General features: G+C 42.5%; 1 protein-coding gene across 6 annotated transcripts; it reads right to left on the reverse strand.

The window, feature by feature from the left end:
- Positions 1–149: 149 nt before the first annotated feature.
- CDC50B (cell division cycle 50 P4-ATPase accessory subunit B) lies at positions 150–25,170 on the reverse strand. Of its 6 annotated transcripts, none has more exons than XM_089907787.1 (3): positions 10,655–25,165; positions 3,152–3,302; positions 150–2,237 (listed from the first exon to the last, which is right to left on the reverse strand). In XM_089907787.1, the coding sequence occupies exons 1-3, from the start codon at positions 11,710–11,712 to the stop codon at positions 2,232–2,234; spliced, it is 1,215 nt and encodes a 404-aa protein (XP_089763913.1). In that variant the 5' UTR covers positions 11,713–25,165; the 3' UTR covers positions 150–2,231. The 6 variants fall into 6 exon arrangements, 5 of the variants coding, with proteins under 5 accessions (XP_089763913.1, XP_089763912.1, XP_089763911.1 ...); XM_089907786.1 differs by having other exon boundaries at positions 179–1,468; positions 10,655–25,166; XR_016392187.1 differs by lacking the exon at positions 150–2,237 and adding an exon at positions 3,408–5,231 and having other exon boundaries at positions 3,215–3,302; positions 10,655–25,160.
- Positions 25,171–26,585: the final 1,415 nt, after the last annotated feature.

The raw sequence follows: 26,585 nt of genomic DNA on the forward strand, positions 1-26,585 counted from the left end.
AAGTTTCTCCTAAAATTTCTTCATATCCAGAGTCCAACTCTTCCAAATCCCTCTAGAGACAGATTCTTCAACGTCTATACACAATGCAGTGTTTTGCCCCAAAATACAATGGCAGGGCAACACAATAACTACATCATGACTGTGGCCTGGCTGATAGTGAGTCTAAATGACAGCAACTGTCAGAAGCCATGGATAGTGAGAAGCCAGGAAATTGAGACACATCCTGATTGTAGAGATGTTAAGACATGGGGGGCGGTGTGGGGGGGAGGTATATCTTAGAATGGAAGAAATATGGTATGACTCAGTCTCAAAGCGTGGTACAAGATTCATGTATACAAAACTTAGAAATATTTTACAAAAAATTCTCTTTTTATTTCTGAGGTTCAACATCAACCTCAGAGAGGGATGCAAAGTTTTAAATTATCCACCCCTGAATTGCCGTCTCAGTGTAAGCGGTTCACGGGATCCTAAGTAAGCATACTTATTTTACTTCTAGAGAGGCTCTATGGGCTTTCTTTTTAAAAAGAAGTGGCCATGGAGACGGTTTATCTGTCAGTCTATGAAGACTGTGAGGCAACTTCGTATAGTTCCTGGGAAAGGTTCTTGCCAATATTTATTAGCCTCTCATTGTAAAAAACCTAATTTGTAATTTCAAATAAATAAGAATAAAAAATTCAAATAAAACCCGACATTTTCATGCTTATTTGGCAAAGTTTTTGGTGAAAAGAAGAATAGTAGCAGTCTTTTTCATTTTGGTGCCTAAGATACAACAAAGTAGATTACATATACTTTTCCAACAATAGCGTGAAGAATCTTTTACATAGCTCTAAAATAAACACAATAGTTTTAGCAGGAAAAAAAACTTAAATTGGTAGTAACCACTAGAATTATATTTGAAGGAAATATTCTATGTCATTTGAATACAAATTAAAAATAAACACTCCAGTTTCTTTTTTGATAGATTAATTGGAACGTATTAAAAGTCACAGAATTATTATGCAACTTATAAGCATTCATCTTTTATTTACTCTCAGGAACCTTACTTTTGGAAACTAGTATTCCACATGAGCATTACACAATCACATAAAAGATTTTTTTCCTTCCCACCTGCGTTAGGCCCAGAGGTAGTTAAATGCTGGTGATTCTGTCTCCGTCCAGCGGAGGGCAGTAGCGCACATCTTTAGAAGAGGGATTCCCGTTTCAGGTTGGACGAGCCTCAACCTGAGAAACCGTACACCGCGTTCCGTGTCTCTTGAGCCAGCCTCCGGTGACAGTCCTTGGCAAGGTCAGCAAGGCCACGACGAGTTGTCTTCAGGGGCCCAGGTGGCAGACTTGAAGGCTCCTCTTCCCAGTTCTGTGGGATGTACTCCCTCAGCCCAGGCCTGTGTGATGCAGGAAAAATGCAAGGCCCCGTGACACGCAAAGGATCTGGGACCAAGCCTCACCGCTTGGCTGCTTGAGTTCGCCCCTGGCAACAAATTGGAGGGAATGTGGTTAAAATGCGACTCATTCCCTTCCCAAGATATCGGCACTTAGATTGCATTTCTTCCTGTTTTCTGCTCTGATGAAGGACAATGAGGGGGGAGATGTGGAGGCTTTGGTCCTGTAGGAGCATCTTCTAATCTAAAAATTGCCTCCCTGTACCATCCCCGCCTAGAGCTTTGCTTCCTTCATGCTGTATTTGGACAAACTGGGATTGTCCAAGCCACCAGAATTCCCAGGGGACTGACTAGCAGGCATGCTCTGTGCCTTTGAATTCAATTAGAATGGAGTGCTTCGGGCAGTAGTCAATCTAATGACATTTTTATCATTCAACTTAAAGAAAATGTTAAATTAAAAAATTTTCCAACTTCCTTAACGAGGTAACAAATGCTTTAGAATGACTTCTAATCGTATGCATTGCGTGAGTCTGTAGAAACACCGGAAACACCACAGAAAGGAGTGGACTCTAAGGGCCTCGTGGAGGTGTAGTATGAGAACCCTCCATAGTCTTTCATGAGGACAGGGTGCATTCCCTGGGCTATTACTTTTTCTAATACTATACTATATGCCTAGTTAAGGGATGATAGCAAAATGGACACCTGTGTATCCACCTCCCAGTTTAAGAAATAGAATGTTACCAGTACCTTTGGTGCCCCTGTTTGCCCGTCCCTGCTTCTTTCCATCCGCCTCCTCTTTTCTCAGAAGCAACCACTCTCCTAAATTGTAATCACTTCTGGGCTTTTCTTTTTTTACATCTTTATTGGAGTATAATTGGTTTACAATGGTGTGTTAGTTTCTGCTTTATAACAAAGTGAATCAGTTATACATATACATATGTTCCCATATCTCTTCCCTCTTGCGTCTCCCTCCCACCCTCCCTATCCCACCCCTCTAGGTGGTCACAAAGCACCTAGCTGATCTCCCTGTGCTATGCGGCTGCTTCCCACTAGCTATCTATTTTACATTTGGTAGTGTATATATGTCCATGCCACTCTCTCACTTTGTCACAGCTTACCCTTCCCCCTCCCCATATCCTCAAGTCCATTCTCTAGTAGGTCTGTGTCTTTATTCCTCTCTTACCCCTAGGTCCTTCATGACATTTTTTTTTCTTAGATTCCATATATATGTGTTAGCATACGGTATTTGTCTTTCTCTTTGTGACTTACTTCACTCTGTATGACAGACTCTAGGTCTATCCACCTCATTACAAATAGCTCAATTTCGTTTCTTTTTATGGCTGAGTAATATTCCATTGTATATATGTGCCACATCTTCTTTATCCATTCAACCGATGATGGGCACTTAGGTTGTTTCCATGTCCGGGCTATTGTAAATAGAGCTGCGATGAACATTTTGGTACATGACTCTTTTTGAATTATGGTTTTCTCTGGGTATATGCCCAGTAGTGGGATTGCTGGGTCATATGGTAGTTCATGCTATGATTCCTTCTCTATTCTGTGCCTAGTTGTCTTCCCTGGACCAAAATCACCCTGTTGTCTAAATTACTGAAGCTTTGGAGTAAGACTTCATTTCTGGTAGGTCAAGCGAGATTCCCCTTCCACCTCCTCACTCCCACAACCCCTCTTCCTTTTCTTCAGGGCTGTCTTGTCTCTGTTTGTTCCTTCATGAGGTTACTCTTAATATTCAGAGAGGATGAGAAGCTGGGTACCTTAGTGTGGATCCTCAGTCTGACAAGCGGGTTTGAATCCTGGCTCTTCATTACTGTCTGTGCTGCCTTTAGGCTAGTTACTTTACCTCTCTCAGCTTCGGCCTCCTCATCTGTGACGTGCACATCGTAGTAGCACCAGTTCACAGGATTGCTGTGAGGATTACAATGGGGTAACATAGATAAGGCACTGAGAACATTGCCTGGAAGGCGACACTGTTGGCTTGGAACAGCTGAGAGCTTCTGCAGTCACACTGACCTCCTGGCTGTCTCTTGCCAACCATGTCACCTTGGACCAGTTTCTTTATTTTTCCAAACCTCTGTTTCTGCATATGCACATGGGGATAATATTAGGGTTGTTACAAAAGTTAAAGGAGAAAACCAAGGAAATTACATAGCATGTTGTCTGGTAAATGCTTAACAATTTCATTTCAGCATTTTAACTAGATTTAATTTTAAAAGTGAATTGGGCCTTAGTGCTAAAAACTGTCTCTACACTCACTTCTGGGCATCTACAAAAACACTTGCTTGGGAATCCAAAACATTTGCCTGGGCGAAAGATGATGGTAGTAAAGAGAAGTTTGCAAAACCATCTCTTGCTTTCTTGCAGCTTTTCCTTGCTTTCATCTTTTTGAGGTGCAGCATTCTCAGAAGGAAAAACTGTTCCTGATTCAAAGCCAAACTCTCCTTCCTAGGCCTTCCCTGTTTCCACAGCCTGCTTTGCCAGCTTAGGGCTGACCAGGCAAAGCTGTTTCTTAACTTGTTTTCCAGAATCAGAGGAAAGTTTAACATAACAAAATTTTATAGCTCCTGCCCGGTAACATATATTACTTTAGAAAAATAAAAATACCTTTCCCTTATCATGCATTATTCTTTTATGTGTACAATTTTCCTGACGTATTGAAGTAATATTCCACGGTTTGCTGTGACTTGGAGGTTTATGGCCCTTCTGTGGCAGATCAGACTAAACATAATTCATTCATAGCTACTTAGTGCTCTGGGAAATAAACCCCTGAACTTAAATAACTATGGTGTGACCTCTGTAAAATATTATTTATGGTTTTAAAACTACTATTATGTAGATATCAAGATATGCCAAATGTTATAAACCAAACACCAGCTGGCAAATGGGACAACAAGTATTCCATTTATTTTTGCTTTTCTTTCTGGATATTTCTCTACAAATGCTATTTTCACTTAAATGGATTCTGGGGTAATTATCTGGCGGAGGAAAGCAATGCTCATTTACATTTTATTATAGAATACTACAGTAAGTAAAAAAATTCTCTATAAAAAGCACCACAAAAATATAAACATCCATTAACTTACTGCGGTTTAATGGGAAAGATACTGATTACCTCTGAGTATAAAGTAACTGTCCCCACTATCAGTGGACTAGTGTAGCCCATCTGTTATTCATTTCTGCAAATTAGTTTACGGAGGAAAACCCCACTGCACATTTAAGTTATCCAAATGGGAACTCTAAGTTTAGTCTTTTCATGCTGTCAAAAATATGCGTGCATTCACAGCACTCCTTATTTTAAGATTTTCAAAAGTGTAGGGTGTCATCTCCACACCTCCTTGGTTTCCTCAATGATTTCCTGTGCATTTGACTATATTGTAAGAAATAAGCTGTTCAGTGGTAGTTAAGTCATGGAATCGTCGGTTTCCTAATAATCATTCAACAAATGTTTGAGGACCCACCACATGCTGGTCGCTCAGCTTGACACTGGCAATAATAAAGATAAATGAGAAAAAAGAAATCCTCAGTGCTCAAAGAACTAACAGTTTGAATATGGAGATAGATAACCAAATAAGGAATTTCCAGGCAGCGCATCAAGGGCTGTGAGAGAGGAATAAGCACAAAGGGAAGACGAGGCTGAGGACACAGTGGAGGAGGCAAGGAGGGCTTGTGGAAGACTTCACAGAGGACGGAGACCCAAACGCTGAGCATGGTCTTGAGGATGACTGGGGAGATTCCGGTGGTCAGGTGGACGTGCAAGACCAGCACGGGCAAAGACACAAGGGGATGCTGGGTTCAGGCCTCTTCAAATCATTCGATATAGCTGAAATTTGCTGGAGCCTTGGAGAAAGAAGGGATGAAGATTCAGTGCGAGGCCAACCATGGAGGTCTTGAAGGCCCTGCTGAGGAATTTAGACTTCCTCCTGTAGGCTGTGTGTAGACATGAGAGAGTTGAAGTTGAGGGTCATGTGATGAGGTTTGTGTGTTGGCTAGCTCCTCGTGGCTGGGATGTGGAAAATAAACTGGAGCCCAATTAGCAGGCTCCTCCAACTTCCAGATGGAAAATAACAGAGTCCTGGGCCAGGGCAGTGACAAAGAGAGACCTGATTGAAAGTGCATTTGGGATCTGGAAGCAACAAGATCTGATAACCAGTTGGATGTGGGAAGAAACAGAGGGAGGAGTCAAGGAGGTTGTTCGGGTTTGGGGCTTGGATGCTTGAGTGGGACAGATGAGTCATTTTCAGCACCTGGGACTATTCTTGGAAGAATGGGTTTGGAGGAAAGGTCAATGGGTTTCATGCTGACCACGTGGAGCTTATGTTATTTGTAGGACATTTAAGTGTGTCCCAGAGGCAGCTGGACGTGTGAGTTTGGAGAGAAGTTAGGGTTGAAGATAGAGATTATGCCATTTATATATATGATGGTCAGTGTTTTTAAAGATTCATGAAAGTGAATAAATGAGCTAATTTGCCCCCTAATGGTATGAAAGATACCATCATTCGGTTATTTGCAAACTACCTTGATGTAACAAGGTAAGTCTTCACCCCTAAAGCCCTGTAGGTAAAAACAAAAAGGGAAGGGTAAAAAGTGTTTTCCATTCTGTCATTTGCTATGAATAGGAAGTGATGCAGCTCTCATTTTGGATTCTTTAACAAAAATGGGATATGTCTTTTACTTATTAAAATCATAACAAGACTTAAGTCTTCCTTTGAGAATACTCAAGTGATTGAAATCATTGAAATGATATCACTGCCACATCCAGAGGTTGTGTTTTTGTTGTAGAAGACTGCCTACTTTTGTAGAGTTCCAAACAAAACTGAGCAAAATAGAAGGGAATCTATTTCTCCCTCATTAGTCTTGATGACTTTCTAAAAGCTCATGCATTTTGATGGCTAAGATTAATGAGACCACATAGTGTTAAGCACCTTGGACTTTCAGAACAAAGGCCTTTTAGAAGAACAAAGTATCATTATTAATGACACATCACTTACAGTTTTCATCAGTAATGTTAGGTTTCAGCCACTTTAATGGGAATTTAGTTAAGAGCTCCAATGTGGAGAGCAAGGCTATTAGAGGAGGTTCTTGACAGTAATACCTTTTGCTTCTAAGGAAAAAGATAAATCATACTGAAATTGATCAAAAAGACAAGCTGAGAGGTTCAGAAGGTGAGCTACCATCCACTTAGTAAATTTCTCAAAGGCCTTATCATCAATGAGTCCGCTGGTGAGCTCTGCCCTCTGCAGTGGGCTCCCTTTGTGGCCAAGTCTCCCCCTTCTGGACAACTTGCTGGCCCACAAAAATGCGTCACGCTCCAGACTTCACCTTTCTTTTTTATTTCCCCTCTCCTCTCCCTCCACACCCCCAGTCTATGTTGGGTTTCACTGCCTCAGGATCTTCCTTTGTCCTATGGTGAGCTGCTCAGTCAAGTGCAGGAATAAAGGAATGCCACCTTGCTGTGGTGAACTAATTTACACCATTACCACTAAAGGTGAGAATCATAATGCCAGGTGGCAAACCAGTGGGGAAGTATTTTTCCCTGAATACATGTTGTTAGTCTTATCAGATAAATCATGGGGGATGGTGGTATACATAGAGTCAACGGTGTTTGCGATTTTTGCAAATTCTTTACACAAGATGCTACTCTCAGATAAGATCTCTCAGGGACCTTAATGTGTTTCAGTCAGATTCACTAAGACTCTCTCAATGACACTTTATAAATGACTCTGCTTTTGTTGGAGGGAAATTACGAGAAATTCTCCTGGGGGAAAAAAACTGAAGTTAAAAAAATTTTAATTTTGTCGTCGAAATCAGTCAGCTATGTTTTATCTGTAGGAAAAAAAAAAAAAACTAGAATGCAAAGAAATGCCCGATAAAAATAAAGGAAGGGGGAATTTACTATTATTACCGTAACTGATGACTTATACCCAGGGGCGTATAAGGAATTGATTACACTGCAGCTCTACCAATAACTCTTTGAGATCTTAGTCAAGATTGTTGAGATCCCCAATGACAGGAAGAGAGCACAGACACCACAAGGCAGAAGGGGTTGTGGTTATATAGTGTGAAGTGATATTTGTTACTAAAGGAAATCTCAGACTATTATTCTGTCTCTGATTTGTAACAACTGTATAGTCTGTGAATTGTTTAGTTGATTTGATTCTGGAGATTCTTGGAAAATCTTTCTTGTTATATTATTCTGTTTTGGGAGTTCCTGCCAACCACATTAATTAGTTTCTCTTTTGTTTGTGGTTTACAAGGTAGATCAAAGCACATTTCCAGTCCAATTGTTGAGGTTCACTCTTTTCTGTCTCATTCCAGATGACATAGCTCTAGCTAGGTAGCCTTTACTGGACAACATGAGAATTCAAGTCCAGCTAAAATGCTGAGATACCAAACAAAATGCTACAGCGCAGGAGAATGTTTTGTTTTTAAAGTTTCTGAGGCGTTGCAGTCCAAAATACCCAACAAATAATTGCAATTTAGAATTTGAGTAAAATGCAGAAATGGAGAAGATTACTGCAATCACATTCTTTAGTAACTTTTAGTGCTAAATATTATCAAAAATTGACCACGGGGCTTCCCTGGTGGTGCAGTGGTTAAGAATCCACCTGCCAATGCAGGGGACACGAGTTCGAGCCCTGGTCCGGGAAGATCCCACATGCCGCGGAGCAACCAAGCCCGTGTGCCACAACTACTGAGCCTGTGCTCTAGAGCCCGCCAGCCACAACTACTGAAGCCTGTGCTCCTAGAGCCTGTGCTCCACAAGAGAAGCCACCGCAATTAGAAGCCTGCACACCGCAACTAAGAGTAGCCTATGCTCACTGCAACTAGAGAGAGCCCAGCAACAAAGACCCAACACAGGCAAAAATAAATAAATAAACTAAAATATTTTAGAAATTGACCAAATTTTACCAAATTCAAACAATAGTTGAAGATCATCTGATTTGTACTACATGTTGATGTTGATATAAGCTCAAATTCTGCATTGGGAAGTTAACACTGAAAGATTGAGTTCACTGTGAGCTTTATTATGAAAGATGATTTTCTTTCTGCATTATAAATCTGCTAATAACAAATGAGCAAAGTGGTTGCTAGTTGGTACCTTTTTTAACGTTTGTGCCTTTAAGATCATAGTTCAAAAGAATTAAGCAAGTGCGATAAAAAAGGCAACACAAACATAACCTTTATTCTCTTTCAAAAACCCGGAGAATAAATAGGGCTTGGAACCATATTCATTGATTTAATCAGAATACCTTAAATTTTGTAGTCTCATTTAAACTTTTATAGCAATACAATGATTATTGTAAAAGTGATGGCAATATACATGGTTGTTCTCAACTAAGTAGTAAAAAAATGTAGTAAATTCTCTTATCCATCATAAAGAAGGGCTAGGCTAGTGAGCTGCTCGATCAAACATTCATAATAAATAAAAATTACTCTCTATATATCTGATCATATATTCATAGCCTAAAATCACAATACACAATCTGACAGTAAAACTGTGCTATATTCAGGAGTTGGGAAGCCAGCACACTGGGATTATAAAACATTTTTTGGTTTATGTAAATACTGAGACAGAATCTCTAAAATCACGACTGTTCCAGAAGATCTGAGACAGATGTCAATGAACATGCATGCTGTCTATCGGCTATCAGTTTTCAAAGGACTAGAAGAGTAAAATAAAATTAATGTAAATTATTTAATACAATTCAATATTGCTTTGACTACTTAAGAAAAATACCTCAAGGTATTGCACTGCCTTATAGGCATGAGCAAAAATTGTAGTAACTGGAAAGTAGCCGTAATAGAGAACAGGCACTGAGAATTCTGACAGAACACCAAATAACCGCTTTTGGCAAATAAACTGGTTAAGATGATCTCACTTTTTTAAAGTTCTTTTGCCATAAAAGGGGTTTTTAAAATTCTATTTTCTTAGAATAATTTTACATATATTAGAATGATTTTAGAGCAGTCAGAGTTTAACATTATCTCAAAGGTTCAAATAATTCTTAAGATTCTAGTTTACATAAGACTATATTCCTTAGCATTCATTTAAACATATTACTAAAAACAAACATGGTTCATCTGAGAACATAAATTAAAATTTTTTTTTCTTAAACCCAAGGGAAAAGGTATGAACGTAGCCCTTTCTCTCTAAGCATAAAGAGTCATTTAGATGACAAAGAGGACTGAGTCCAGAGTCAGGAGACACAGATATGACTTTAGGGAAATCACTTTCCCTCTAAGATCCCCTCCAGCTATCTGATTCTAAGGTTAAAACATTCCCTCTGAACTGTACAAACTGACCTGGCATTTTCCAGTTTCTACACAGTACCTGGCCACCCTGCCCCCTCAAAAAACCTTTTAATTTCTTACACTCAAATATCAAATGAATTAATACAAACCCTGCTCTGCAAATCTGTATGCCAGCTAGTTGTTTTCACTTATTCTGCACATTGTAGAGAGCTTCCTGTGTTCAAGAAGGAGTGCTAGACCAAACCTGCTTGTCACTGCCCCTGGGAACAAATGACCCCCTGGAAAATTGGACGCAGTGATTGTGTCAGGCCCAGCTTCAGACACCTGAGGAAATAGGGAAACAGGCAGTTATCCTACTTGCTCCCTGGTTCAGGGCACTGATTCCCAAACTTGAGGGAATACAGGAGGAATCTCCAGATGGGTTTGTTAAAACCGCAGCTTCCAGGGTCTCACCGCAGCCTTATTGTATCAGAATTTCTGGGGATGGGGCCTCCTAAACTACCTACATTTTTAATCAATATGTTCTCCCCCACCCCTCCATGCCTCAGCTGGTTATTTAAGGGCTTTCCTCTCTACACTCCCACCCCCCCAAAAAGAAAAAAGAAAACCACTGTACTGTAGCGGTTAAAGCTCTAGAGTCAGCGTCAGGAGGCAATGAGCAGCTGCTAGATCTGGAATGAGTTACTTAACATCTCTTCACCAGATGGGGGTTGAATGAGAGGCGTCTAGCCGTCCCTTCCTCTCTCAAAGAACCTCACGTGTCAGCTCGTGAAGGAGATGGGGAAAATGTGCAGGGATGTCTCACTCTAGCAGTTCAAACACCCCAGAAGAGTCTGGAGGCCCCCGATCGGGTGTAATTCCTCTCTCTCTCTGGTCCCCTCATCCACAACTGGAGGCAAAGTGAGGCGAAGTTGGAACTGGGTGACAGTCGGGAGGGAGAAACCAAAGGAAGCTTGCAAGAGCGTTTTGGCAAGAAGCAGAAAGGGTACTCTGAAAGCAGGAATTACTCGTCGTCCTCGTCGTCGTCGTTCTGGTCCTGGTAGCGAATGTAGACGACCAGCATGACAAATCCCGTGAGGATGCAGAGGGAGCCGACCACCAAGTAGGCGATGCCCAGGAACGGATTCTTGCCGCCCATCCACGAGATGCTGCTGAAGTTGATGAGCTTGTGGCCGCCGAAGACGCGCACCGGGTAGTTGTAGGTGATGTTGACGCGGTAGGTGCCCCGCGGCAGCCCGGCCGAGTAGTTGCCCTGACGGATGCGCGCGTACAGCTTGCGGAACGTGGGCAGAGCCGCCGTGCGCATCCATACCACGAAGTCCTGGTTGATGAAGCCGGTGTTGTTCGGGTCTGGGCTGAGCTCGTAGACCGGCCGGTGCCAGCTGGGCGGGGGCGCGGTACCCTGGAAGGCCAACGCCAGGCTGCCGTTCACCAGCGGCGGGTTGCGGAACTTGACGTGGTAGTCGGTCCACCAGGCGATGCCGGTGCGGTCGAGCGGCACCTCGACGTAGGGCCCGCCCGGCAGGCGCTGGTGCCACAGCGAGAAGGAGTCGTTGAAGAGGCTGTTGGCGATGGCGCCGCAGGGCGCGATGGGCAGGCCAGCCGCGCTGTACTGGTAGGGGTAGCACTCGTTGACCGGGTGGCGCAGCGCGCTCTGCAGCCCGCTCAGCTGCGCGTCGTCGCGGGACACGCCGTAGCGCCGGTTGTTCTGGTAGAAGTTGGTCAGCTCGTAGTAGAGGTACACGGGGCCCTGGAAGAACTCGGGCAGCGAGAAGTACCAGGCGCACGAGCAGCGGGGCGGAGGCGCGCGGCCCTGGCCGGCGGCGGCGCACACCGAGCAGTTGCCGGTGCCCGGGTCGCCGGTGTAGTCGTACTCGAGCTCCTTGATGCCGTTGGAGGAATAGTAGAGGCCCAGGCCCAGGCCGATGAAGGCCAGGCCGGCGCAGAAGAAGAGCGGCAGCGTGATGCTGGCTGACAGCAGCGGCTGCCAGGCGGGGAGGCGCTGCTGAGTGAACGCGGTGTTGTCGGGCTGGTGGGCGCCCCGGGCGGTGGCGCTCCAGGTCATGGCGGCCGCGCGGACCCACGGAGGGGAGCTCGGATGGGGCCGGCCGGGGGCGCCTCCCCCTCCTCGCTGGGCGAACCCGGGGCTACCCCCAGGGCAGGTTTCCACCGGCTCAGGTGAGTTCTGGCCCCGGCCCCGCCTCCGACCCCCGCACAGGTGAGTCTTAGTTACAGGTTCTCCGGGCAGTGACCGGACCCTTCAGTTCCGCCTCGGCCCAGGTGATCGGCCAGCACCGCCCCTGCGGGTAATCGAGAGCCGCGCCCCGCCTCTTCGGAGGTGAGCGGGCGGGCGTTCCTTCCCTCACCTGGCGGGCCCAGAGCTCGCTTTTCCTCTCGATCCGGGTGGGTCCGGACTCCAGCTCCTCCTCCCCGAGGTGAGTGGCGGCCCCAGGATGCCTCTGAGTGGCTCATACCTTGCTCAGGTACTTCCTTCCCTTCCGCCTTCCAAGTGACTAGAGTGCCTGGGCCAGTCTTGCCCGAAATCGTAGGAGCTGCAGCCTCCAGCACAAAGTTCCACTGAGGGATTGCACCGTGCGTCCTGGAGCCTTGAAGATTTCAGGTAATTAATCCTCTTTTATCTGAAAGTGGAAAAAAAGTGTCTCTGGACCCTGTTGTCTTTGTAGGTTAACTTAGGGGCCCCCTTTCAGTCAAGTTGCAGCCACAAATTGTAATGCCCAAGAGACTGCACTATGGTAAATCGGTTTGGAATGCCGTGCCTGCATTCAAATTCTAGAATTTTTTTTTTTTTAAGGGAAAATGGTTTTCCGGCTAGGTGTCCCAATCTGGCTGTATAACTAAGAAAAGTGGAAAGTTCTCTAAAAATGACACTTAAAAAAGAGAACTAAAGATGGCAGGAGGTTCAGAGCCTTTAAATATCTCTCTAGCTGGTGGAGAAACCACACAAGGAGAAAAATGCACTGGACTACATGTGATTTCTTTTTCTTTTCAGATTACTTGCCTGACTGGAAAAAAGTCCGACCCAAGGTCCCAAAAGACCTAGCTGCTATCCACAATCAAGGATGTTGGGACTTTGGGCCTAAGGAGGTGAACTACAAGGTTTTATAGGACTTACTGCAAAGGAAACCCAAAATAGCTCTGAACATTGCTTGCGATTCTGGCTTTTATATCTAGGTTGGTACAATATACACAAGAGGGTGTCGGGCCATTTCAACTTTGTGCTAAATCCTCCTTAGGTATTGAGGTGTTTCTGTCTCTCTTCCCGCTCCTAAAATGCAAATAACTTAAATATTTGCTATATTACACTTCTGCACTTAGAATAATATATTGCATTCAGGAGTTAATCAAACCCATTGAAATCTGGAAAGTTAAAATACTTGCTAAATTAAACAACAGGGATTTTTTTTTTTTTTAAGCATCTTTCAAGTGTTAGCCCTAAGCTAAGCAAGGTAGAAGACAGAAGACAGATTAAAAAGGACCCTTGATCTCAAGGCACTTGCAGTCTGATAGGGGACATATTACTTAGGAATAAGATGAATCAAAATAGACAATACACAGCATATACTCAAGTACCAAATTATACTTTACAAGAACGATACTAAAATTAAAAAGTAATATTGTTTTAATAACAGAAAATTCATTCTATCTTGTTGAATGGAATGAATGCAGATTGCAAGCTTTAGCTATTAGAGAATACTGAGGGAGACCCAGGTGACTCGAATTCCACTTCCCTCACTTTTAATCATATCCCAAGAGAGGAAATCCCAACATTGTCCACAACTTCCTATGGTGTGATCCAGTCTCCACTACACCTTTCTTTCAAGAAGATAAAAGAATAAACAGTTCTCTGTATCATTTTGGTGGGTTCCATCCACTCCTATATTATTGAGTCATCAGTTAGTTGGCTTGACATAGAGTCCACAGAACTAGTCCCTAGGAAGGAATTTGGTTCCAAACTTAACCTAGTGGATTTTAAGTCTAACAATTGCCCTGACACCACTCCCCGGAAGTGTGAGCCCTCCTGTTGAGCTGAGAGACTTGCCAGCTCTCCCCTCCCTGGATGACATTCATTTATTCATTCTGATAACTAGGGTCACACCAGAGTGTCCCAAAAGCCAAATGAAGAGAATATTTCAAGACAAGGAATTGTCTACAGGGCGAAACACAGCTGAGGGTTCTAGTGAGACAAGAAATGAAAAGGTGCCATTGGATTTAACTTTTGTGGGAACAATTTGGGTGGTGGGGTGGGAGGAGTCAGGCTGTCTCAGGTGAGGGAAAGAGGATGTGGAGGCAGCCCAGGCAGGACAATGCCTTTTAGAAGTATGGGGGAGGGGCAGGAGAAAGGCAAGTGGCAATCATTTAGAAGAGTATGTATCCCAAGGGAAAGGCTTCTTTATAGATGGCAGCAAGGGTTTATTCTGAGGGGAAAAAATAACAGTTCAGGCAAGGTTGAAGAGAGGGGCGACAAGCTCATGGATGGTCCAAAGGCAGGAGCAGGCAGGAGGCTCCGGGTCCAGAGAGCAGGTGCAGGGTCAGCTCACCTCTGAAACAGGGAGTAAGGATGGATGCAGAATGCACCTGGGCTTTGGTCTTGGCTCAAGGGGAGAAAGTTCCCACATAAGAATTTCTTTCTGTGCAGTAAAAGGTATTGGGGGGCAGGGAAGGGAAAGCATGAGCCTAAGGAAGTCTATGAGGAGGGGAAGAGGGAATTGGCCTGGGATATATGAAGTGATGTTGAGTGGCTTCGTCTACAGGAGTCATGCAACCCAGGCTGGGAGAAGGCAAGTGAACACATCCAGCACATGGGGGCTTTCAGTGCAGGTGAATTGGAAATAAAGGCTTAAGATACTGCAGTTATTGTGGAGCGGGTGGCTTAAGTGATAGGCCTTAGTATTTAAGAGAATAGCAAAGAAAAATGAAACAAAGCTGGGGGACCAAAAGAGAGCATAGGGACCAGCAGACTGGCAGTCCTAATGATGTTAATTAACGAGCAGGTGGTATGAAAGCTGGGAGGGGAAAAGCCCTGGTATGAGATGGGATGTTAAAGATTTTGGAGGGGCTTCCCTGGTGGCGCAGTGGTTGAGAGTCCACCTGCCGATGCATGGGACACGGGTTCGTGCCCCGGTCCGGGAGGATCCCACATGCTGCGGAGCGGCTGGGCCCGTGAGCCATGGCCGCTGAGCCTGGGCTTCCGGAGCCTGTGCTCCGCAATGGGAGAGGCTACAACAGTGAGAGGCCCGCGTACCGCAAAAAACAAAAAAAGATTTTGGAGGTGGAGCAGTGCCGGGATGCATGTATATGTCATGTCTTCTCTACCAGCTTGCAAGTTCTGAGAGGCCAGGGACTGGTATGTATTGCTGTGTCCCCCAGAGTTCAGTGTATAACGAGGGTTCTGACCTCGTGTCTTGCATTTGGTTATGTGTTATGATGCATTAAAGGACACGTGGCTCTTGTGAACTCTTCCCAGTCCCAAAAAAGAAGTTAGTTCATTCTAAACAATTCTTTTTTGTGTCTGTTTATTATAAAGAGAACTCAAAGTGAAAGTCATTCCCAATCCCAGTACTCCTCAAATCGTTTTATTTTTCCATTTTATATTGTGGGTTTTATCCATTTAATTTTAATAGATTTTAATTATAAAAAATACATTATCATTCTGTGTGTTAAATTACCTCCTTATGGAATGAGATGAAGAATAAAGTAAATATTTTCTCTGTTTCTTTGTGGTCTTCATAATTTTTAAATGGTTCCAAAATTCATGGTTTTGCCATATTTAACCACTCTCCTATTGTTGGGTATGTGGATTATTTCCAGTTTTTCAGTATTCCAAAGAATATAGTAGTAGACATCTTTTTGCCTATAACCTTTCATTTTATATTATTTCCTTAGGATAAATTTCTAAAAGCAGGAAAGGGGCTTAAAAGTCAAACCTGTTAAAGATACATATCTCTAGAGTTTTTGACACTGCCACAACATTGTTTACTTGGCTACAGTCACCAAAATGTTGCCAACAAAACCAGCTGTAAACCACAGAATATATTTAGTCTGCGCTAATAAACTATCAGATACTAGGAGAAGCAATATAAGATAGGGGAAAGAAAGTTGCCTGACATTAAGGAAGTCCAAGTTCTACTCAAAAGTTCATCAAGAAATAGCTGGGTGACCTTTGTCAAATTGCTTAACTTCTCTGGTTTCCTGATTGCTTATCTGTATGAGTGTTTGCCAAAATGATAGTAAATATCTCTTTCGATGCAAAGATATCTGTTTCTAGTCATCCCAAGAGGTCTTCCTTGCACTGACTCATTGAATAAATAGTCAGCATTTACTGAGTACCTACTGTGGGCCAGTCACTCTCTAGGCACTTTATGTGCAGTATCTCATCTAATTCACACCGCAAACCTAGGTGGTAGGTACTATTATTATAACCATGAAACTGATGCAGAACTAAGATTTAGGCTAAGGAAATGGAGGCTAGCCAAGTCCTTCTAGAGGTAAGTGGGAGCTGAGGGTCTAGTGCTAAATTCCAGCATCCTTCATTTTCAGTCACTGCAGTGTAATGTCTAGACATACTTCTTCTTAAAAGAACCCAAAAGACTTGAACCGACTTCTAGTGTAGCAGGTCTTTTATACCCCAAAGATAAGAGAATTCTGTTCCATTTATGCAAAGTCCCAGAACATCTGAGTTGCCTTATTTTTGTTTAACAAAAGCTTTCGTTTTGAAGCCAACTTTTGTTCAGCATGTCTATTTCTCTTGCTAAAGTAAAAATAACTTCACTTGTCTGGCTGTACTCAGTTTTTGCATTTATTTCATTTAGTTCATGACTATTTATCTTACCGTAATAGAGCCAAGGGTTTTTAATTGGTGTTCGCTTATATAAGTTTATACTGCTCAGGATTGTTGCCTATTACTCTGCCCATGGGGCAGCTTTTATTTAAAATGAATCAAATTAAATTGCTTCATAAAATTACAGCATGTGTTCAGAAAAGTTTGAAAAATATCCACTGTGCCTGGACTTCATTTTTCATTAAGAACTGTGTTCAGCAGACTTCCTGTTTCAAAAATTATGGGGTGGTACCCCCTAGTGGAAGATGCAGAGTAACTTCGGTGAGCGAGTACTGTAAGCACCGGGGGCAGAAAAGACAGACAGGAGTTCTTTGCACTCCTTGCTGCAGTGTGTTGGAGTTTTGGGTCATTAACTTACTGAAAAACAGTGGAGGCCGCTTGTGAGCAGAATTGGGTGAGTTGAGAGCTGCAGGGGGCAGTATAAAATGAACAATGTGACTGAGATAGGTGACAATAGGTCTTAGGTGGCACAGGCATTGGCTATGGGATGGCCAGGTTAAAAGACTGGAAAAATCAGCAGGGATTGGATTGGACTTGAACTATGTGCATAGAGTTTGGTTGTAGGAGTTGTGCTTGGTGAGTTGGTACTAGAGAGACCCAAAATATCAGGAGGACAAGTTGGGTGACAGAATTGAGATAGAGGGGAAGGAAAAGCTTTGTCACTGGAAATAAGAAAGAGTTAAAATCAAAACTGAATTGGGTTAATGCAGTGTGAAAGGTGAGAGGGGCATATACCAGGGTGAGGATGGCAAGAGGGAGGGGACACCTACAGAGTAGTGTCTAGGGAACCAGCTTGTCTGTTGAGACTAAAGGCCACCCTCCCCTGCCCTTTTCCTGTCCCTGTGGGAGTGAAACTCATTGGTTTGGGGATGGCCCCACTGAGGAATGTGATATACACACTGGCTTTCCCTTTCCCACAGTGACAATATCTATTTGAAATGTAGGAATCCTTCACTCTGTATCAGGAGTGAATGGTTAAACATTTAAAAATTTTCAAAAAGTTATCAGCTTGTCTTTTGACAAGATTCAACACCCATTTATGATAAAAACTCTCTGGAAAGTGGGCATAGAGGGAGCCTACCTCAACATAATATAGGCCATATATGACAAACCCATAGCAAACATCATTCTCAATGGTGAAAAACTGAAAGCATTTCCTTTAAGATCAGAAACAAGACAAGGATGTCCACTCTCACCACTATTATTCAACATAGTTTTGGAAGTCCTGGCCATGGCAATCAGAGAAGAAAAAGAAATAAAAGGAATCCAAACTTGAAAAGAAGTAAAACTGTCACTGTTTGCAGATGACATGATACTATACATACAGAATCCTAAAGATGCCACCAGAAAACTACTAGAGCTAATCAATGAATCTGGTAAATTGCAGGATACAAAATTAATGCACAGAAATCTCTTGCATTCCTATACACTAACAACAAAAGATCAGAAAAAGAAATTAAGGACACAATCTCATTCACCAATGCAACAAAAAGAATAAAATACCTAGGAATAAACCTACCTAAGGAGGTAAAAGACCTGTACTCAGAAAATTATAAGACACTGATGAAAGAAATCAAAGATGACACAAACAGATGGAGAGAGATACCATGTTCTTGGATTGGAAGAATCAATATTGTGAAAATGACAATACTACCCAAAGCAATCTACAGATTCAATGCAATCCTTATCAAATTACCAATGGCATTTTTTACAGAACTAGAACAAAAAATCTTAAAATTTGTATGGAGACACAAAAGACCCAAATAGCCAAAGCAATCTTGAGGGAAAAAAACGGAGCTGAAGGAATCAGACTCCCTGACTTCAGACTATACTACAAAGCTACAGTAATCAAGACAATATGGTACTGGCACAAAAACAGAAAAATAGCTCAATGGAACAGGATAGGAAGACCAGAGATAAACCCACGCACCTATGGTCAACTAATCTGTGACAAAGGAGGCAAGGATATACAATGGAGAAAAGACAGTCTCTTCAATAAGTGGTGCTGGGAAAACTGGACAGCTACATGTAAAAGAATGAAATTAGAACACTCCCTAACACCACACACAAAAATAAACTCAAAATGGATTAAAGAACTAAATGTAAGACCAGACACTATAAAACTCTTAGAGGAAACCATAGGAAGAACACTCTTTGACATAAATCACAGCAAGATCCTTTTTGATCCACCTCCTAGAGTAATGGAAATAAAAACAAAAATAAACAAATGGGACCCAATGAAACAAAAACTTTTGCACAGCAAAGGAAACTATAAACAAGACGAAAAGATAACTCTCAGAATGGGAGAAAATATTTGCAAATAAATCAATGGACAAAGGATTAATCTCCAAAATATATAAACAGCTCATGCAGCTCAATATTAAAAAAACAAACAACCCAATAAAAAAATGGGCAGAAGATCTAAATAGACATTTCTCCAAAGAAGACATACAGATGGCCAAGAGGCACATGAAAACTGCTCAACATCACTAATTATTAGAGAAATGCAAATCAAAACTACAATGAGGTATCACCTCACACCGGTTAGAATGGGCATCATCATAAAATCTACAAACAACAAATGCTGGAGAGGGTGTGGAGAGAAGGGAACCCTCTTGCACTGTTGGTGGGAATGTAAATTGATACAGCCACTGTAGAGAACAGTATGGACGTTCCTTATAAAATGAAAAACAGAACTACCATATGACCCAGCAATCCCACTACTGGGCATATACCCAGAGAAAACCATAATTCAAAAAGTCACATGCCCCCCAATGTTCATTGCAGCACTATTTAAAATGGCCAGGTCATGGAAGAAACCTAAATGTCCATTGACAGACGAATGGATAAAGAAGATGTGGTACATATATACAATGGACTATTACTCAGCCATAAAAAGGAATGAAATTGGGTCATTTGTAGAGACATGTGTGGACCTAGAGACTGTCATACAGAGTGAAGTAAGTCAGAAAGAGAAAAACAAATATTGTATATTAATGCATATATGTGGAATCTAGAAAAATGGTACAGATGAACCAGTTTGCAAGGCAGAAATAGAGACACAGATGTAGAGAACAAACATGGACACCAAGGGGGGAAAGCTGGGGGCGGAGCAGTGGTGGTGGGTGAATTGGGAGATTGGGATTGACATATATCTGCTAATATGTATAAAATATAAAATAAAATAATAAGAACTGCTGTATAAAAAATGAAATAAAATTCAAATCAAAAAAGGAAAAAGAAAAAACAGTTATCAGCCCTATGTTCTAACACCCATAATGTGAAGAGGGAGGGCTCATCTTAGGAAAACTGAAGTGCCCAAGACAGATGTGCTTAATGCTCTTTCCTGTTTGATAGCATCAACAAACTGAATAAACATACTTTTAATTCCACTATCTAGGTCACTGATACAAATGTTTAAAAACCTTGGCCGAGAACCTGGGAACCTGTACTTGCCGTTTGTGCTGATCAATATGCCTTGTTAATATTCAATCTGGAGATTGTATTACCCTTGGAGGACTGCAGGGGCCCCTGACCTTTGTCTCTGAAATGTGAATTTGAAGTGGTTGTGTTTAAAATTTTATTTCTCTTTCTGTAGGAGGGATACTGTGAGGATAGCTGCATTGTGTCAACTTCTAAACAAAAGTCTGAGAATCTTAAAGGGACCAAGGCCCTGCATGATACTTGATCCAGTGGTTCCCCATCTGGCCAAGTAGCAAAATCATTGGGAGTGGGGATGGTGTTTAAAAATACACATTTCTCAGAGTCTGATTCTTGCCACTAAATCACAGTGTCCAGGGGCTGGCACCCAGGAAGCTTACTCAGAGCAGTGTGATGATCACCCAGTTTTGGGGGCCACTGATCTACTCCAGCCTCATAATCCATCTGGGGATTTGCTTTGATTAGATAGTCAAGGATTTCTGCAATGCAAGGAACAGCTTCAGCAACAGGTAGCTATTGTTCAGATATGAGGAATGTCACAGGAGCAAGGAACTGAGGGAAGTATATCTGGCTCTCATAGGAGGAGAAAGTCGTCAGGCTTCTCTCCTCTCTCTGCACTGTTTCTTGCCGCTGCTTCTCCCTGTAGTTCTGTAGGCCACCTTCTCGAGCAAGTTTGCTTCTCCAAATCTTGGACTTTGCATGCTTCAGGTTGCCACAGCTCTGATGTGGACACCAGTGCTGGGTCACCTTTCAGCTCCTCCCGACTCTGGCAGTTATATTCTTTAGTTCAAGGGAGGCTCCAGCTTGGGTCACGGGTCCAGCCCTGGTCCAATCTGTTGTGGCAGGAGTAGGGAAGGGTCCCAAGACAGACACAGGGCTGCCCACATCCACCTCTTCAGTAAAAGTTGAAGGGACTCTTCCAAAAGAGGGGGTGTGGTCTGGCTGAGAACTAAAAGGGTGTCCACCACACCTTTGTAACCTCCCAACGAGGGGGTCATTTGAGCTCCACTTGAACACTTCTTGTGACAAAGAACTCACCAATTTGTGAGGTCCTTTCCTTGTCCAGTTCTAAGATTTGACAGCTTTTTGGGTAATGACCATAATGTATTCTATGTTCCTTCTCTAGAGGAATACAGAATAAACTTACTCCTTGCCCTTTAAGAACTCTGAAGATGGCTATCATGTTTGCGTCAAGAGTTTTATTTCCAGAACATACTTGCTTAGTTTCCTGATTTGGTCCTCTTTGGGTTTAGACTCTCATCATCCTGATCTCCTTCCTTTTCTTGAGTTGGTTTCTTAATAAGAATTTTCTTACTTACATAGAGTAATGTTTTTAAAAGGATTGGGGTGGCTTTAAAATATGCAGTAAAGCGACATACAAAAAAAACTTCAAAGCAAAAGAATGAAGGCAAAGGGAATACATTTTGTAAAACAAGGTGGAGCTGAGTGAGAAGTTGGTTCATGAAGCACCTGCCATGAGATTGTGTGGCTTGCTAAGGGTGGTCTACAGGCTTGCTTCTTAAGCTTTCCAGTGGCCAGCTCCAAGAGGGAAGGATCAATCACTGCATCCATGGGAGGAAACAAAGCATCAGCTCAGAAGAATATTAAGTGATTTCTGGTGTAAAGACTAGGAAACATTTTCTCCTTGGGGTTCTCCCAGAGAAGATGTTGTGAAAGCAGGTAAACAATGTCTTTAACAAAAACCTTGCAGTAAATATTGCATTCATTTCCTAGCACTGTTCCTTACACCATCTGCCAGAGTGAGATATAATGGTGCTTGGTCAAAGCACAATTCAGTGAAGCCATTCTAGGGAGGCCCCCCATCCAGTCTGTGTGTGCTTCTCTGCCCCGCTGTCTTTGGACGGGTTCTCAAGCTACGTTCTGGGGGGACCACCAGTGGTGGGATTAAGATCCCCATCCCTTCCTTGCATCCCATTCTCTGACCCTGGGCTTCTAAGAAAGACATGGTTTGAACAAGAATTCTATTGTTAAAAAAGAAGTTTGAAAACGACTGATCTAAAAGAATGGGTGCACTGCTATCCTTCAAGTAATCTTCCATAAATATCGTTCATTTCCCAAAGTTTTTCATAGTTAAGGAGCAGCTGTGAGTTCCAAGATTAAACATCGCAGTAAGTTCCTAGATCACAGAGCTTCTACGTTGCCAGTTAAACTCAGGGCCATATGTTTTAATAATCAAGCAAGCTAGGGAGGGATTGACAACTTTTTATTAAATTTGAGGTACCTAACAAGGACATATGGTGGACAGAAGGCCACTGCACCTCCACTTGGAGGTGAACTAAGAAAGGACAATCTGTTGGTGCCCAGATTCTCCTGAAGAAATAATTTGGCATTTGCTCTAACACGTTGATACACAAAGTACAGCCTCAATGGTTTTAGCTTGAAAAATTTATCTCATAACCAAACACCCATTTTATCCACAAGCAAATCTCTGTAAGTCACTCATAGAACATCTAGCTTTTATATTGAGAAGGGTCTACATATGTTTAAAAATATAGATGTAAAACTAGGAAGTTGATGGTTTTAGATTTAGAACAACTGGCTTTTCTTTGTGATAATAAAATATGGGGTCAGCTGACTATTAATGCCTTTCTGGTCCTTGATACTAAGACCATGGCATTGGTGTACCAGAGAAAGCCCATCTTTCTCTTTCTTGTAATTGGAGTAAACACTGTGTCTGATCTATTGATGGACTGTTATTCCTGACCTTGAAACACAATGGTATTAACTGCAGGTTCCTTATAAGCCTTTCAGGTGAGGGTGGGAATGGACCTGGGGACTCATTACTGAGCTTGTATATCTCAGCCTACAACTGATTTCAGCCTTCAGAGTCAAAAGTTATGGAAAAATAGATAAAAGCAGCAAACACTTAGGTTTTTTCTTGTTAGATGGCTCCACGAGATTGACAAAGAGTTTAATAATGACCAATGGTGGAATAGCTATGCCTATAGCTCCCTTTCTGTAGAGCATTGACCCAAGAGTTCTAGAACTTACAATTTATCAAACAGGGAAGTGACGTACATTTTAGGTAGACCACCTAGTAAATTAAGAGAAGAGTAAATGACTGCCTTTAGGGAAAATGTGGTAGACTTAACTGTGGTCCAATCAATAAGGAGAAATTTCTCATTAAAATACCACTAACAAAGGGTCTTCCCTATCTACTCACAAAACCATGTGATAACTCAACCTTTTTAAAAAGACATCTGTGGGAATAGTGTGTATGTGTGAGGATCCCTGTGTACTTTGTCACAGATGATTGAACAGTGAAAGTTGCAGAATTAATCAAATGTAAGCTCATCTCTATTAACCTCCCAAATTGGCAAAAGGAATCTGTTAGGGCAAAGCCCTGAAATGCCTGATTGACCACAGCACTGTGGACAGATAGGCCTCCCACCTTCTTACAGGGCCTGCAGCTAGGGCTCAAAGCAGAAGCATCTGGCTACCCGTAGGCCCTTTTTACCTCGTCTCAAATCACCATAGCAGGGACAGGACCCCAGAGTCCAAAAGCCTTGCAGGCTGGGAAGGGACGATGACAGCAATAAAGAACAGGCTTGTGTAGCACTGGTCCCAGGTCTTCCTTCCAGAAGCAGGGGGAACACCCCCATTGGGCCCTTCCCTGTAGGTTCACACAACCTACCTCTGGCTGTCCTTACATCCAACTGGGATGACATCTCAACCCCACGTTGAAATGGCAGAGTTCCCCTTCCCCAGCTTGTACAAACACTCATCTTGGAGACCAAATCACTTTGTTCTCCAAACATCTGAAGTTGAAACCTTTTTTTGGCAAGTAAGTTCGCAAAGATCAGAGCTCTCTCTTAGAAGTGATCTGTGGGCGATCAGTCTCCTCCAAGAGTTTTATTTAGCTCAATTTTTAAAATGTGCTAAGTGATAAGAAAGAGTCTTGCTAGGTCCTAGTCTCTGTCTGCAAACTTAGAGCACTCAGCCTTCTCCTTGCAAGCTCTGAAAATTTAGCCTCTTGGGCAGCACCCACGATCTGAACATTGGGATTTCTCCCAGGACAATCTAACATGGGAAACTACCGCAGAACCTGCCTATCCACAGAGTGGGTCACTGAGCCCTTCTGAGGCAATGATATGTTTGTATTGAGATTTACTTTTTACCTGCTCCTGGGTAGCCATTTATTGAATATAATTCGCATCTCTCGTGTTGCACCACTAATCTTGGTACACTTTGTTTGTTGATACCTGACTGAGGTGAATGGTCGATTTGCCGGCCCTATCTTCACCCCTTCTTAGAGTCAGTATTCTCCCCAGTCCCCCAAATACGGGGTTTGGTCAGACAGATACTAAACAGACTTGAAGTTTTACATTTGTTATTAAGTTTTATATCAATTTAGAGCCATAATTTACATTAATGAAGATGATTTACATTCTGATTCTGTAAATCCAGTGCATTAGCCATCTCTGCCAGCTTTGTGTCATCCAAATATTTGATCAACACACCCCTTCATCCAAGTCACTAAGAAAAATGTGGACTGGATTTGACTCAATGTTGACTTGTTGACTAGGTGGTAGATTTATTTGATGGACTGTAGCATGAGCTTCAAGGTGTTATTGCAGATCTGTTTATTGTCATGGAACAGTGTCCACAGTATACTGAAAACTGAAAAAAATCATTGAATATTACGCGTTTTTATGCTATTGCTGTTAAAATATGTGTGGGTGTATATATACACGGAAAAGGACCTGGAAAGAGATGCACCCAGAAAAGTCACTGTTTATCTCTGGGTGGTCAGGCTACTAGTAATTTTTCCTTTTCTTTTTAATTCTTGTATGTATCTTCTGGAAAGTTATTTAATGAGCATGGCTTGCTTTTATAAACAGAGGAAACAAAAAAGAATTTTATAGTTTAAAAAATTCAAAAGAGGACTTCCCTGGTGGTACAGTGGTTAAGAATCTGCCTGCCAATGCAGGGGACACAGGTGCGAGCCCTGGTCTGGGAAGATCCCACATGCCACAGAGCAGCTAGGCCCATGCACCACAACTACTGAGCCCACGTGCTACAACTACTGAAGCCCGCGCACCTAGAGCCCGTGCTCCACAGCAAGAGAAGCCACTGCAATAAGAAGCCTGCGCAGCACAATGAAGAGTAGCCCCTGCTCACCATAACTAGATAAAGCCCGCGTGCAGCAGCAAAGATCCAGCACAGCCAAAAATTAATTAATTAATTAAAAATTCAAAAGAAATAAGGAGAAAGGTCAAAGAGATCCCTACGGCATATCTCTAAAAACCTTTCTCCAGGTCCGGGAAAGTGGTTCTCAGACCATTGTGCTAAACAGAATTATTGGAAGAGATTTTAAAAAACATCTCCCCTGGGAGAAGCACAAGATGAAACTGCTGTTGCCAGTCCCTGGACCAGCCAGTGGACAGAGGCACTTAGCTATGAATACACCTAAATTCTCTGCCTTCTACCGGCTGTGGGACCCCAGGTAACCAGCCGAAGCTTCAAAAAACTTTTTTTTCCTGCTCTTCAAAATGGAATATTAACATCTACCTTGAAGGATGGTGGTGAGGCTTATATGGAGTAATGCACACAAGATGCCTAATCCAGTGCCCGGCGCATGGTAAAGCCTGGTAAGTGCTATGCTGTCTCCACGGCATCCAGCCCACAAGTCTAAAATTTATCCTCAGGTCGTTCCTTATCACACCTCTTCCCTCTTCTCCCTTTCCAACACATTTTAGGATCTTATCTGAGTCCAAGAAGCAAGCAAAGAAACTGATTGCTTACTATTGATGCCAATTTGTGAAAATCATCATTTCTAATGTTCTCCATATAAAGTAACAAATCTTCCACATATAGCTTATGTTTTAACTTTTTTGTTTAGATCCTTTGCTTCTTTTTTGCGGCTTTTGCATTACAAAATCCCCCTTGCATTCTGGTAAGCCTGGAAGTTAATTCAGGAAACATTTGCAGTTGTATGTAAAGCAATATGTGATCTTCATTCCCCAAAGAACTTAAAGGCAGGTGGGAAAGACTACACAGGAAAAATCAGTTTTCCACATCATAACATTTTAGTGGAATTTTTGTCATTTTGAATATTCTATGTGATGAGGGAAGAGTGAAACGGCATACTTTATTTTTGAAATCCCTCCTCAATTAGAGCAGGATATTTTAAAACAAATCTTATGGGAAATTATCAATTTCTATAGCATATGGTTCAAACCACCTCAGAAAGGCTGAGACCAAAGAGATGTAGCCTTGAAGAGACCAGTAAGCTGGAAGGGAAGGTGACTCATTTGACTCGGGAGCCCCACACCCAAGTCTCAGTCTGGGAGGCATTGTTCTTGGAGTAGCAAGCCTGACTAAGATGGTACACAGCCGTGCTCCTCCCATCTCTTCTCCTGTTTATGCCACCAGAGCTGGATGGCATGTATGAACAATGGAAAATTCCTTTGACTCCAGAGCTGGGCTGGAGAAGGGTCGTGCCACATGCTACAGCTTCCCAAGACAGAACCAATAGATACCAGCTTTACTTTCTTTCCCTGGAGTCCAAGATTCATTCAGTAGTCCCAAAATGTCCCCAGTCTTGAGGGGCTGCAAGGAGAGTACTTAGAATAATTAGTTTCCATGCAGAAGACTGGTCCCACATTAGCCTCGTA

Source organism: Delphinapterus leucas, chromosome 2, assembly GCF_059928025.1.
Source record: "Delphinapterus leucas isolate spDelLeu-1000000601 "Yukka" chromosome 2, BTC_Dleu_Yukka2, whole genome shotgun sequence".
NCBI classification, from domain to species: Eukaryota; Metazoa; Chordata; class Mammalia; order Artiodactyla; family Monodontidae; genus Delphinapterus; species Delphinapterus leucas.